Source organism: Mustelus asterias, chromosome 24, assembly GCF_964213995.1.
Source record: "Mustelus asterias chromosome 24, sMusAst1.hap1.1, whole genome shotgun sequence".
NCBI lineage: Eukaryota > Metazoa > Chordata > Chondrichthyes > Carcharhiniformes > Triakidae > Mustelus > Mustelus asterias.
The window spans coordinates 1,322,763-1,338,119 of record NC_135824.1 but is presented as its reverse complement, the minus strand read 5'-3'; the positions used below and the strand labels follow the sequence as shown (position 1 = coordinate 1,338,119).

At 48.5% G+C, this 15,357-nt stretch overlaps 1 protein-coding gene across 1 annotated transcript in view; it reads right to left on the bottom strand.

Moving 5' to 3' along the window:
- pde8a (phosphodiesterase 8A) overlaps nucleotides 1–7,279 on the bottom strand; it is a 120,529-nt gene extending 113,250 nt beyond the window's left edge. The window contains exon 1 of the mRNA XM_078241125.1: nucleotides 6,801–7,279. Coding sequence (XP_078097251.1) covers nucleotides 6,801–7,040 — 240 coding nt within the window. The 5' untranslated portion in view covers nucleotides 7,041–7,279. The remainder of the gene's footprint in view (nucleotides 1–6,800) is intronic.
- Between the last annotated feature and the right edge of the window lie 8,078 nt (nucleotides 7,280–15,357).

Sequence of the window (15,357 nt, the reverse complement as noted above, 5' to 3'; positions counted from 1 at the left end):
GACAGCGATGAGGACCAGAGGATACAGATCAGTTGGAGTCTTGGACGGAGAGATGGTAGATGGAGTTTAATCCGGACAAATGTGAGGTAATGCATTTTGGAAGGTCTAATACAGATAGGAAATATACAGTAAATGGCAGAACCCTTAAGAATATTGATAGGCAAAGGGATCTGGGTGTACAGGTACACAGGTCACTGAAAGTGGCAATGCAGGCGGAGAAGGTAGTCAAGAAGGCATAAGGCATGCTTGCCTTCATCGGCCGGGGCATTGAGTTTAAAAATTGGCAAGTCATGTTGCAGCTTTATAGAACCTTAGTTAGGCCTCACTTGGAATATAGTGTTCAATTCTGGTTGCCACACTACCAGAAGGATATGGAGGCTTTGGAGAGGGTACAGAAAAGATTTACCAGGATGTTGCCTGGTATGGAGGGCATTAACTATGAAGACAGGTTGGAGAAACTTGGTTTGTTCTTACTGGAACGACGGAGGTTGAGAGGAAAGCTGAGAGAAGTCTACAAGATTATGAGAGGCATGGACAAAGTGGATTGTCAGAAGCATTTTCCCAGGGTGGAAGAGTCAATTACTAGGGGGCATAGGTTTAGGGTGCGAGGGGCAAGGTTTAAAGGAGATGTACGAGGCAGATTTTTTACACAGAGTGGTGGGAGCCTGGAACTCGTTGCCGGGGGAGGTAGTGAAAGTGAATACGGTAGTGGCTTTTAAGGGGTGTCTTGATAAATACATGAATAGGATGGGAACAGAGGGATATGGTCCCCGGAAGGGTAGGGGGTTTTAGTTAAGGCGGGCAACATGGTTAGTGCAAGCTTGGAGGGCAGAAGGGCCTGTCCCTTTGCTGTAGCTTTCTTTGTTCTTTGGTGGTGTTCCCAGGTATCTGCTGCCCTTGTCCTTCTAGGTGGTATTGGGTTTGGAAATGCTGCCCAAGCGTCTTGATGAGTTCCTGCAGTGTATCACGTAGATGGTACACATGGTTGCTACTGTGTGTTAGTGGTGGAGGGACTGTCTGTGTTTACGGAAGGGGTAGCAATCAAGCGGGCTGCTTTGTTCTGGATGGTGTTGAGCTGTTGGAGCTGCTCTCATCCAGGCAAGTGGAAAGTATTCCATTACATTCTTGACTTGTGCCTCGTAGATTGTGGACAGGCTTTGTGATCCAGGAGGTGAGTTACTCATAGAAACATACAAGATAGAAGGAGGAGGAGGAGGTCATTTGGCCCTTCATGCCTGCTCTGCCATTTATCACGATCATAGCTGATGGTCCAACTCAATAGCCTAATCCTGCTTTTCCCCATAACCTTTGATCCCATTCACCCCAAGTGCTATATCCAGCCGCCTCTTGAATACATTCAATGTTTTGGCATCAACTACTTCCTGTGGTAATGAATTCCAGACTCGCCACTCATTGGGTGAAGAAATGTCTCATCTCCATCCTAAATGGTCTACCCCAAATCCTCAGACTGTGACCCCTGGTTCGGGACTCCTCCACCATCGGGAACATTCTCCCTGCATCTACCCTGTCTAGTCCCGTTAGAATTTTATAAGTCTCTATGAGATCCCCCCCTCATTCGTCTGAACTCCAGCAAAAACAATCCTAACCTAGTCAATCTCTCCTCGTACATCAGTCCTGCCATCAGCACTCACCACAGAATTCCCAGCCTCTGACCTGCTCTTGTGGCCACAGTATTTGTATGGCGAGTCCAGTTCAGTTTCTGGTCAATGGTAACCCCCAAGATGTTGATAGTGTGGGATTCAGTGATGGTAATGCCACTCAATGTCAAGAGGTGATACTTAGATTCTTTCTTGTTGGAGTGGTCATTGCCTGGCACTTGTGTGGTGTGAATGTCACTTGCCCCATGTAAGCCCAAACCTGGATATTATCCAGGTCCTGCCACATTGCTCAGCCATTCAACTGCCCTAACTTCCATAATCAGCATTAGCTGATTCCCTCAATAGTGTCAGTATTTCATCCACGTATTAAATAGGACTATATATCAGTGTTTCAAAAAGAACACTACAGACCAGATGAGTGTCAGCGCCTGTAACCAATGAGATTGATAATGAGTCCCTAATCTGGAAGATAGAAAGATCCCGAATGCAAATAAAGTTTATTTATTAGTCACAAGTAGGCTTACATTCACAAAGCAATGAAGTTACTGTGAAAATCCCCTAGCCACCACACTCCGGTGCCAGTTCTGGTACACTGAGGGAGAATTTAGCACTGCCAATTCACCTAACCTGCACATCTTTGGACTGTGGGAGAAAACCCAGATACGGGGAGAACATGCAAACTCCACACAGACAGTGACCCAAGCCGGGAATTGAACCCGGGTCCCTGGCACTGAGGCAGCAGTGCTAACCACTATACCACCCCAATCTGGAATAATTTTAATCTAGCTCCCGGGAAATAGATATAAAAATGTCCAAAGTTACATCTTAAATTAACAGTCTTGCTCAAAAGGACCATTAGGCTACAGGGTGGAAGTGGAAATGTCACACTGGTGCTGTGGATTGAAGCATGTGGTTATGACTGTCATACATAGCTGTACATTCACCTCTCTGTACACATGACCTCTGCAATATGCTACCATTAGGGGCAGGTCGAAGAACATTTTACTCAATGGGAGTAACGCCACTCAGCTCCATCGAGAATTATTTTTAAAACCAATTGTTAAATTTCTTGTTCCACCTGCTTGAGACAGACTGAGAAGAAGGAGCTCCTTTACTGGGCTCAAAACTCCAAAACCCAGAACCGGTTCCTTCTGGACAAACCCAACCTGCATCTCCATATGACGTATCAGGAGCCATTGCTTCGGTTTATTATACAAATTAGCTGCACAGTTTTATAACCTTCAACCGCTGGGCTGAACAATAAACTCTACGTAACAACGTCATAATAAATCCTTAACCTGAACAACAGCAATTGCATTCAAAATACAATAGCCCATTACACGGGGAATTCTTCAGTGTTTTTTGAGAAGTAGTCAGGCACTGTATAAATTTAAGGTAAATACTAACAGATTCAGGGCAAATTGACAGCAACTGACATGAAGGTCACATCCCTCCAATTGCATGCAGCCACTACCTTCACTCATATAAACACAAGCTGGTGATCTACACAATAACCATTCATTTTACATTGTAAACCGAAAAATAACATTTTGCTTTGATTTTACTGCAACTATTCACAGCAACTCCTCAACGACAATAATCTCTCCCTCAATGTCAGCAAGACGAAGGGAATAGTCATCGATTTCAGGAAGCGTAATGGAAAATGTGCTCCTGTCTACATCAATAGGGACGAAGTGGAAATGGACGAGAGCTTCATGTTTCCAAGTGTCTAGATCGTCAATAACCTGTCCTGGTCCCTCCACGCCAACACTATAGTTAAGAAAGCTCACTAAAGCCTCTACTTTCTCAGGAAGCTAAGGAAATTTGGCATGTCCACTATAGCTCTCACCAACTTTTACAGATGCACCACAGAAAGCATGGCTCCTGCTCTGCCCAAGACAACAAGAAACCACAAAAGATCATGAATGTAGTCCAATCCATCACACAAACCAGCTTCTCATTCATTGACGCTATCTACACTTCCCGCTGCCTCGCAAAAAGCAGCCAGCATAATAAAGGACCCCACGCATCCCAGACATTCTCATCCACTATCTTCCTTCGGAAAAAAGATAGAATTCTGAGGTCATGTACCAACCAACTCAAGAACAGCTTCTTCCCTGCTGCCATCAGACTTTTGAATGGACCTACCTCGTATTAACTTGATCTTTCTCTACACTCTAGCTATGACTAACACTACATTCTGCACTCTCGTTTCCTTCTCTATGAACGGTATGCTTTGTCTGTATATCGCGCAAGAAACGATACTTCCCACTATATACTAATAGGTGACAATAATAAATCAAAAACACCCTTCACCATGAGTTCATTGCTGATGAAATACGACAGATCTCGGAGGTTTGTGAAAGGCACCATTGACACGTCACATTTCAGAGTAGTTTCTTCAAATTCTCAGATTGAAACTCTCACGTGACTGACCATAAAAGTTTATACACCATTCCAAGTGTGGCGTCCTTGTAATACCCTCATACTAATCTCACTGCTAACTAATTTGTCATGAGGGAGATCAGAGAGAGAGAGACAAGGACCCAGGTTCAATTCTGGCCTTGAGTAACTGTCCGTGTGGAGTTTGCACGTTCTCCCCGTGTCTGCGTGAGTTTCCTTCGGGTGCTCCGGCTTCCTCCCACAGACCAAAGATGTGCGGGTTAGGTTTGTTGGCCATGCTAAATTGACCCTAGTTTCAGGGAGATTAGCATAGTAAATACGTGGAGTTACAGGGACAAGGCCTGGGTTGGGCTATTGTCAGTGTGGGTTCGATGGGCTGAATGGCCTCCTCCTATACTGTCAGGATTCTATTGTAGGTGTGGTCTTAGCAAAGCCCTCTCCAATTGTAGCAAGACTTTTTTTCCTCTTGTACTCCAAATGTCTTGCAATGAAGACAACCGTGCTAGTTGCATGTACCTGTCTGTTAACTTTGTGCTTTATGAGCACAACCAAATCCCTCTGAACGTCTGGAGGTTTCACACTTTTTCTATACTTCATTATGGTAGACGACAGCTTAATTCCAGTTTTACTGTTATTGTCAAAAATTATTAATCTATTTCAGTACAAAGTCAACTGGACATACCGTTTAGGTTACTCTACACTCCAAAATTAAATCTGTTATGCATTTGAGACATTTGGACATGCTATTTTATAAATATACACAAAAATACATAGGTGTTAGCACCCAGAAACATCCCATCCAGTCTAACCAGTCTGTGTTTCACAGAACCACCTTTTAACACTACATGGTGTTAGAAATAGAAAGCATTCTTTCTGGTTGTATCACAGCTTGGTATGGCTCCTGCTCTGCCCAAGAACTCAGGATCTACAAAAGGTCATGAATGTAGCCCAATCCATCGCGCAAACCAGCCTCCCATCCATTGACTCTGTCTACACTTCCCGCTGCCTTAGCAAAGTAGCCAGCATAATTAAGGACCCCACGCACCCCAGGCATTCTCTCTTCCACCTTCTTCCATCAGGAAAAAGATATAAAAGTCTGAGGTCATGTACCAACCGACTCAAGAACAGCTTCTTCCCTGCTGCCATCAGACTTCTGAATGGACCTACCTCGCATTAAGTTGATCTTTCTCTACAGTCTAGCAATGACTGTAATACTACATTCTGCACTCTCTTTTCCTTCTCTATGAATGGTATGCTTTGTCTGTATGGCACGCGCAAGAAACAATACTTTTCACTGTATGTTAATACACGTGACAATAATAAATCAAATCGATCCATTGAATGAGAACTATTCAGAAAAGGCCCTTGACATCACGTCATGTTCCAATTCAAAGTGGTTATCAATAAAGAACAAGCAAAAACCAACAAGTCTAGAAATAAGATGCTGAAACAGATCAAATCTACAAGATGAATCGTAAAGCTACCATGACATTGTTCAAAGAGCAAGTTCATCACATCTCCTCACTAAAATTGCTCCCCCAATCAAAACCATCCTGAAAAACAATAAAACAGTATAAAATCCATCAGATTTGTTCCTCTCTAACTCTGAAGAGTTAGATGGACTCAAAATGTTAACACGGTTTCTTTTTCCACAGCCGCTGAGATCACCCAGCATTTCTATTTGTATTTTTTTTTTAAATGCCCATCTGCGTGTCTGTATATTATCACTGGCACTAACTTGTGACGATGTTTATCTAATAGTTAATATAGACAAAAGGTAACTTGCTGTATGAAAGAAAGACTCATTTTGCAAATGTAGAGATTTGTCAAATCATTCTACAGCCCGCTCTGTAAAGCTCGATAATTAAAATTAAACCTACTATAATAAACACACACGGGTGAAAGAAAACCTCACTGTGTCCCGGGGAGGGGGGGTTCCGGGGGGTGTGGGTGGAACGACGACCCCACTGCGTCCCGGGGGGTGGGTGGAACGGACGACCCCACTGCGTCCCGGGGGGTGGGGGGACGGACGACCCCACTGCGTCCCGGGGGGTGGGGGGACGGACGACCCCACTGCGTCCCGGGGGGTGGGGGGACGGACGACCCCACTGCGTCCCGGGGGGTGGGGGGACGGACGACCCCACTGCGTCCCGGGGGGTGGGGGGACGGACGACCCCACTGCGTCCCGGGGGGTGGGGGGACGGACGACCCCACTGCGTCCCGGGGGGTGGGGGGACGGACGACCCCACTGCGTCCCGGGGGGTGGGGGGACGGACGACCCCACTGCGTCCCGGGGGGTGGGGGGACGGACGACCCCACTGCGTCCCGGGGGGTGGGGGGACGGACGACCCCACTGCGTCCCGGGGGGTGGGGGGACGGACGACCCCACTGCGTCCCGGGGGGTGGGGGGACGGACGACCCCACTGCGTCCCGGGGGGTGGGGGGACGGACGACCCCACTGCGTCCCGGGGGGTGGGGGGACGGACGACCCCACTGCGTCCCGGGGGGTGGGGGGACGGACGACCCCACTGCGTCCCGGGGGGTGGGGGGACGGACGACCCCACTGCGTCCCGGGGGGTGGGGGGACGGACGACCCCACTGCGTCCCGGGGGGTGGGGGGACGGACGACCCCACTGCGTCCCGGGGGATGGAACAGCCCTCACTTCGTCACGGGGTGTGTGGGGGGGGAAGAGACGGACGAACCTCACCGCGTCCCGAGGGGGAGCTCCCAGTCAGAACCCCCTCCCCCACATTCCCCCCTCTCGCCGCCCCTCTCACCTGGGCCCGGCTCCTGCTCCTGCCCCGGCCCTCCTGCTGCCCGCTGTGTCCGGCTGCGGCCTCCCGAGTGGCCAGGGGCCGGCAGCCCGAGCTGGAGCGCTCTGTCCTGATGAAGAAGCCGGCCAGGGCGCCGCTGTGCTGGGAGGCCGCGGTGGTTTGATGCGGGGAGTTGGAGCCGTCCGAGTCCCGGCAGTACACCACCCCGCTCTGGGACACATGGATACTGGGGGCGCAGCCCATGGCGAGCGGCCGGCTCCAGCCTCCCGGCCCAGGCCCGGCTCCCGGGCGGCCGCTCACTGCTCGGCCCGGGGACAGGCGGCCATGGGCGGCCGGGGGGAGGCTGTCTCCATCCGGAGCCGGGGCCCGGGGACAGGCCCCGCCGCCGGGATCCGCTCTCAGTCTCCGCCGCTTAGCCAACCTCCCGCTCGCGCTCCGCCGACACTGCCGCTCCCCGCAGGTGGGACAGCAGTTCTCACCCGGGTCCGCCTCACCTCTGACCCCCCCCCCTCCTACTGACGTCAATGCCAGCCGCTCGCTGATTGGCGGCTGCCGGCGCCGGAGCCAAGGCGGGAAAGTAAAAGCGGGTCAGGTCAGTCTGACCTTTAACCTCACACCAAACTCCCCTGGGGGGGGTCAGTCTGACCTTTAACCTTCGGTCAAACTCCCCTGGGGATCAGTTTGACCTTTAATCTCACACCAAACCCCCCCACTGGGGGTCAGTCTGAACTTTAACCTCACACCAAACCCCCTTGGGGGTTAGTCTGACCTTTAACCTCACCAAACGCCACTGGAGGTCAGTCTGACCTTTAACCTCATCAAACGCCCTGGGGGTCAGTCTGAACTTTAACCTCACACCAAAACCTACTGGGGGTCAGTCTGAACTTTAACCCCATAGCAAAACCTCTTGGGTTAGTCTGACCTTGAACCTCACGCCAAACCCCATTTGTGGTCAGTCTAACCTTTAACCCCTCACCAAACCCCACTGGGGGTCAGTCTGAACTTAAACCTCACATCAAGTCCCCTGGTAGTCAGTCTGACCTTTAACCTCACCCCAAACCCCACTGGGGGTTAGTCTGACCTTTAACTTCACACCAAACCCCTTGGGGGATGGTCTGGCCTTTAACCTCACACCAAACCCCATTGGTCATCAGTCTGACCTTTAACCTTGCACCAAACTCCACTGGGGTTCAGTCTGACCTTTAACCTCACACCAAACCCCACTGGGGGTCAGTCTGACGTTTAATTTCACAGCAACCCCACCTCTCCCCCCCCCCCCCCCCCCACCCGCGGTCACTCTAACCTTTAGCCAAGGTCCCCCATGACAGAATGGTCAAGAAATGAAGGGCACCTAGGAGGCAGGCATCAGAGTGCATTGAAGCCAAAATTGGCCGAGAGGCAGGAAGCAGAGTGCTGGGTGCCGCAGGGTCGGGTGCCACAGGGCAAGTGCTGCGGGGTCGGTAAGGTAAGGGATAGAGGGGAGTTGAGAAACGTTTTCACCCAGAGGATGTGGGAGTCTGGAACTCATTACCTGGAAGGGCGGTTGAGTCAGAAATTGTCATAACCTTTAAGAAGTATTTAGATATTCATTTGTGCTACCATAACCTCCAGGGCTATGTGCCAAGTGCTAGAAAATTCAATTAGTGTAGTCAGATCTTTCTTGACTGGCGGGGACATGATGGGCTGAATGGCCTCCTTTGGTGCTGTAAATGTCTCTGAATCTACAAATTTATGAATTCCTCCAGTTGCTGTGGTGGGATTTGAACCCGTGTCCCCAGAGCATTAGCCTGAACCTCTGCATTACGAGTCCAGTGACATTACCACAACACCATTGCTTCCCCATCAGAATCATTTATTTCATCCAGTGTGAACAAATTTCTTTCCTCAATTTCTGTTCATAATGAAATAATCAACATTTCAGAAAGATCTGTAGCCTATCTCTGATTGTTCCACTGTCTCTGGTGCAGGGGTCATTAATGGGCACCATACTCTGAATTTGACAGTGTCAAAATCATCTTCAGCAAGAAGCATCAAGTGATCCCTTCCTGGCCTCCTTTTGAGGTTCCCATCATTACTGACGGCAACAGTCTTCAATCAATTCAATTCACTCCATGTAACGTCAAGAAACAGCTAAGTTCAGCAGACACAGCAAAGGCTATAGGTCCTAATAGCCTAGAACTAGCTGTACCACTGGCTAAATTGCTCCAGTACAGCTACAACACTGACACCAACAGACAAAGTGGAAAATTGCCCCAAGTATATCATGTCCACACAACCAGATCCAGAACCCACTCTCACACCAGCTCCCAGCTCTGCTGCTTCCCACCTCAGAGCAGGTGAAGGGATTGGCGGTGGAATCACCCCCATTCCAGGTGCCAAAGATTCCCAACAAATTCAAAATGCCCCCAACAACAGACAGAACCAATCCCTGTCTAAAAACCCAATATCACCCCTTCCCAAATGCTATTAATTTTATCCCAAATAATTGTTTCTAGAATCTTACCCACCACTGATGTTAAACTGACTGCTCTGTAACTACTGGGGCTATACTGGCAACCTTTTTTGAACAAGGGTGTCACATTAAACAACATTGAATCACAGAATTGTTATTGTTACAGTAATCTGGGCTTTCCTCCCAGGGGCAATGTGGGTTGTGTCAGAGGCAGAGACAGAAATGCCACCTATCTGCCCATTCCACCAACTTGTCTATATCCTTTTGAAGTTCTACACTGTCCTCTCCACAATTTACAATATTTCCAAGTTTTGTATCATCGACAAACTTTGAAATTGTCCCCTGCACATCATGATCTAGATCATTAATATCCATCAGGAAAAGCAAGGCTCCCAATACTAACCCCTGGGAAACACCAATACAAACCTTCCCCCAGCTTGAAAAATATCCATTGACCATTACTCTCTGCTTCCTATTATTCAGCCTATTTTGTATCCACATTGCTACTGTCCCTTTATTCCATGAGCTATAACTTTTCTCACAAGTCTGTTGCGTGGCACTGTATCGAATAGCTTCTGAAAGTCCATGTACACCACATCAACAGCATTCCCCTCATCAATCCTTTCTGTCGGATCTCTTATTGGGGGAGCATCTTGGGGATAGTAATCATAACTCTATCTCCTTTACGCTAGCATTGGAAAGAGATAGGATCAGGCAAGCTAGGAAAGTGTTTATCTGGAGTAAGGGGAAATATGAAGCCATCAGGCAGGAGATTAGAGGCGTAAATTGGAAGGAGGCATTCTCGAGGAAAAGTACCAAAGTAAGGTGGCAGATTTTCAAGGAATGTTTGTCTGGAGTTCTGCATGACAACGTTCCGATGAGACAGGGAGGTTTTGGTAGGTTACGGGAACCGTGGTGCACGAAAGCTGCGCTGAACCTAGTAGAAATCATAGAAACCCTACAGTGCAGAAGGAGGCCATTCGGCCCATCGAGTCTGCACCGACCACAATCCCACCTAGGCCCTACCCCCACATATTTACCCGCTAATCCCTCTAACCTACACATCCCAGGACTCTAAGGGGCAATTTTTAACCTGGCCAATCAACCTAACCCGCACATCTTTGGACTGTGGGAGGAAACCGGAGCACCCGGAGGAAACCCACGCAGACACGAGGAGAATGTGCAAACTCCACACAGACAGTGACCCGAGCCGGGAATCGAACCCGGGACCCTGGAGCTGTGAAGCAGCAGTGCTAACCACTGTGCTACCGTGCCGCCCATATAGTCATATAGTCAAAAAGAAAAGGAAAGCGTACAAAAGGTTCAGACAGCTAGGCGATGATAGGGATCTAGATGAGTATATGGCTTGTAGGAATGGATTAAGAAAGAAATTAGGAGAGCCAGAAGGGGTCACGAGAAGGTCTTGGCAGGTAAGATTAAGGAGAACCCTAAGGCGTTCTATAAATATGTGATGAGTAAAAGGATGAGATGTGAAGGAATAGGACCTATAAAATGTGAAGGTGAGAAAGTCTGTACAGAACCGGAAGAAATAGCAGAGGTGCTTAATGAATATTTTACCTCGGTATTCACGATGGAAAAAGACCTGGGTGGTTGTACTACAGGATTGAGGTGGACTGAAAGATTGCCTAAAAGATTGAGTATGTGGACATTAAGAAAGTGGATGTGTTGGAAATTTTGAATAGCATCAAGATAGATAAGTCGCCGGGACCGGATGGGATGTACCCCAGGTTACTGTGGGAGGCGAGGGAAGAGATTGCAGATCCTTTGGCGATGATCTTTGCGTCGTCGATGGAGACGGGAGAGGTTCCAGAGGATTGGAGGATTGCGGATGTGGTTCCTATATTCAAGAAAGGGAATAGGGATAGCCCAGGTAATTACCGACCGGTGAGTCTAACCTCAGTGGTTGGTAAGTTGATGGAGAAGATCCTGAGGGACAGGATTTATGAACATTTAGAGAAGTTTAGTATGCTCAAAAGTAGTCAGCATGGCTTTGTCAAAGGCAAATCGTGCCTTACGAGCCTGGTGGAGTTCTTTGAAAATGTGACTAAACACATTGACGAAGGAAAAGCGGTAGATGTGGTTTACATGGACATCAGCAAGGCGTTCGATAAGGTCCCCCATGCAAGACTTCTCGAGAAAGTGAGAGGGCATGGGATCCAAGGGGCTGTTGCCTTGTGGATCCAGAACTGGCTTGCCTGCAGAACAACGCCAGGTTAAAGTCCAACAGGTTTATTTGGTAGCAAACACCATTAGCTTTCGGAGCGCTGCTCCTTCGTCAGATGAAGTGGAAATGTGCCTTGGCAGGTAATTGTTGTGGCACATTTCCACTCCATCTGACGAAGGAGCAGCGCTCCGAAAGCTAATGGTGTTTGCTACCTGTGGTGAACCATTGTTAGTTACCACCAGGAGTGCTGAGCCATGGTTTGGCCAGCACTATGAGTCTGTAGATATGTTACTGTTGGGATTAGGGTTGGGCTGTTCTACCTGTTAATATAGTCCTATAGTACGCCCCAGTTGGCTCCGCCTTCCGGGAGAGGTATAAAGGTCACTGCTCTGCCTGGTGACCCTTTAGTCTGGGATTGTATATTGTATATAGTAGCTCCGTTATTGTCGGCAATAAAAGCCTTTATTTCCCGGGTACGCCCAGCCTCCCGTGTGATTTATCGCGCATCACTACCAAATAAACCTGTTGGACTTTAACCTGGTGTTGTTAAAACTCTTACTGTGTTCACCCCAGTCCAACGCCGGCATCTCCACATCTTGCCTGCAGAAGGCAGAGAGTGGGTCTTTTTCTGAATCATAGAAATGATAGAAACCCTACAGTGCAGAAGGAGGCCATTCGGCCCATCGAGTCTGCACCGACCACAATCCCACCCAGGCCCTATCCCCACATATTTACCCGCTAATCCCTCTAACCTACACATCTCAGGACTCTAAGGGGCAATTTCTAACCTGGCCAATCAACCTAACCCGCACATCTTTGGACTGTGGGAGGAAACCGGAGCACCCGGAGGAAACCCACGCAGACACGGGGAGAATGTGCAAACTCCACACAGACAGTGACCCGAGCCGGGAATTGAACCCAGGACCCTGGAGCTGTGAAGCAGCAGTGCTAACCACTGTGCTACCGTGCCGCCCTAGAGGTCGATCACCAGTGGAGTGCCCAATGATCTGTTCTGGGACCCTTGCTGTTTGTCATTTTCATAAATGACCTGGATGAGGAAGTGGAGGGATGGGTTGGTAAGTTTGCCGACGACACGAAGGTTGGTGGTGTTGTGGATAGGTTGGAGGGATGTCAGAAGCTGCAGCGTGACATAGATAGGATGCAAGACTGGGCGGAGAAGTGGCAGATGGACTTCAACCCGGATAAATGTGTAGTGGTCCATTTTGGCAGGTCAAATGGGATGAAGGAGTATAATATCAAGGGTAAGACTCTTAGCAGTGTAGAGGATCAGAAGGACCTTGGGGTCTGGGTCCATAGGACTCTTAAATCGGCCTCCCAGGTAGAGGAGGTGGTTAAACAGGCGTATGGTGTGCTGGCCTTCATCAATCGAGGGATTGAGTTTAGGAGTCGGGAGATAATGATGCAGCTTTATAAGACCCTCGTCAGACCCCACTTGGAGTACTGTGCTCAGTTCTGGTCGCCTCACTACAGGAGGGATGTGGAAATGATTGTAAGGGTGCAGAGAAGATTTACAAGGATGTTGCCTGGATTGGTTGGCATGCCTTATGATGCTAGGCTGAGGGAGCTCGGTCTTTTCTCCTTGGAGAGACGAAGGATGAGAGGTGACCTGATAGAGGTGTACAAGATGTTGAGAGGTATAGATCGGGTGGATTCTCGGAGGCTTTTTCCCAGGGCTGAAATGGCTGCTACGAGAGGACACAGGTTCAAGGTGCTGGGGAGTAGGTACAGAGGAGATGTCAGGGGTAAGTTTTTCACCCAGAGGGTGGTGGGTGAGTGGAATCGGCTGCCGTCAGTGGTGGTGGAGGCAAACTCGATAGGGTCTTTTAAGAGACTTCTGGATGAGTACATGGGACTTAATAGGATTGAGGGTTATAGGTAAGCCTATCACAGAAATCACAGAAACCCTACAGTGCAGAAGGAGGCCATTCGGCCCATCGAGTCTGCACCGACCACAATCCCACCCAGGCCCTACCCCCACATATTTACCCGCTAATCTACGCATCTCAGGACTCTAAGGGGCAATTTTTTTTTTAACCTGGCCAATCAACCTAACCCGCACATCTTTGGACTGTGGGAGGAAACCGGAGCACCCGGAGGAAACCCACGCAGACACGAGGAGAATGTGCAAACTCCACACAGACAGTGACCCGAGCTGGGAATCGAACCCGGGACCCTGGAGCTGTGAAGCAGCAGTGCTAACCACTGTGCTACCGTGCCACCATATAAGCCTAGGTAGGTAGGGACATGACCGGCGCAACTTGTGGGCCGAAGGGCCTGTTTGTGCTATATTTTTTCTATGTTCTATGTTACCTCCTCCAGTACGTTAGTTAAACACGGTTTCCTCTTTAGAAATCCTTGCTGACTCTTCCTAATCAACCCATATTTTTTTCATGTGGCTATTAATTTTATCCCAAATAATTGTTTCTAGAATCTTACCCATCACTGATGTTAAACTGACTGCTCTGTAACTGCTGGGGCTATACTGACAACCTTTTTTGAACAAGGGTGTCACATTTGTAAATTTCCAGCCCTCTGGCACCTCCCCTGAGTCTAGAGAAGACTGGAAGATTATGGCCAGCATCCCGCAACCTCCATTCTCACTTGCTTCACTATCCTTCGATGCATCTCATCCAGTCCTGGAACCTTCTCAACTTTCAATACCGACCGTCTATCCAACACTTCCTCCTTATCGAATTTTAACCCTTCTACGGACAGAGTTTCCTTGTCTGTCACCATGTCCTGAGTACCATCTACCTCCTTGGTAAAGATGGATGCAAAGTATTCATTTAATATCTCAGCCATGCCCCCAGTCTCTGTGTAAATTCCCTTTTAGATTCTTAATCAACACTACTCCTTTTACCCTTTACTGTTTCTTTGCTTTTAGAAGACTTTGGGATTCTCCTTTATGTTGGCTGTCTGCATTTTCTCACAATCTCTCTTCTCTAATGTGCTTTTTTTCCTCTACTATGAACCTTTTATAATTCTCTTGGCTCTCAACTGTATTTTCTACAGTTAAGCACACTGCTTTTTCTTTATCTTAACTTCTACCTGGGCGACATGGTAGCACAGTGGTTAGCACTACTGCTTCACAGCTCCAGGGACCTGGGTTCGATTCCCGGCTTGGTCACTGTCTGTGTGGAGTTCACACATTTTCCTCGTGTCTGCGTGGGTTTCCTCCGGGTGCTCCGGTTTCCTCCCACAGTCCAAAGATGTGTGGGTTAGGTTGATTGGCTATGCTAAAATTGCCCCTTAGTGTCCTACGATGCGTAGGTTAGAGGGATTAGCGGGTAAATGTGTAGGGATATTGGGGTAGGGCTTGGGTGGGATGTGGTCGGTGCAGGCTCAATAGGCCAGATGGCCTCTTTCTGCTCTGTAGGGTTTCTATGATTCTACCTCCTTTTGCATCCAGGGAGCTCTGGATTTGTTTGTCCTACATCTGAAAGACGTGCTGGTTAGGTGCATTGGCCATATTGAACCCGAACAGGTGCCAGAGTGTGGCAACAAGGGGATTTTCACAGTAACTTCATTGCAGTGTTAATGTAAGCCTACTCGTGACACTAATAAATAAACTTTAAACTTTACATTTCCCTTTTAAGGGAATATACTTTGGCTGTGTCCGGACCATTTGTGTTTTGAAGTAACTCATTGTTCAGCAACAGTTTTTCCTGCCAATCTTTCATTCTAGTTTAACCGGCCCAGCTCCATCCTGGCCCATTGAAGTTGGCTCTCTCCAGTTCATTATTTTTACTCTGGATTGCCTATTTTCCTTTTCAATCAGGATCCCAAACCATAAAATACAATAATCACTGTCTCCGAAATGTTCCCCCATTGATATTGGATCTGCTTGGCCAACCTCATTTCCAAGAACCAGGTCCAGCAGTCATCTTTCATAGAATCCCTAC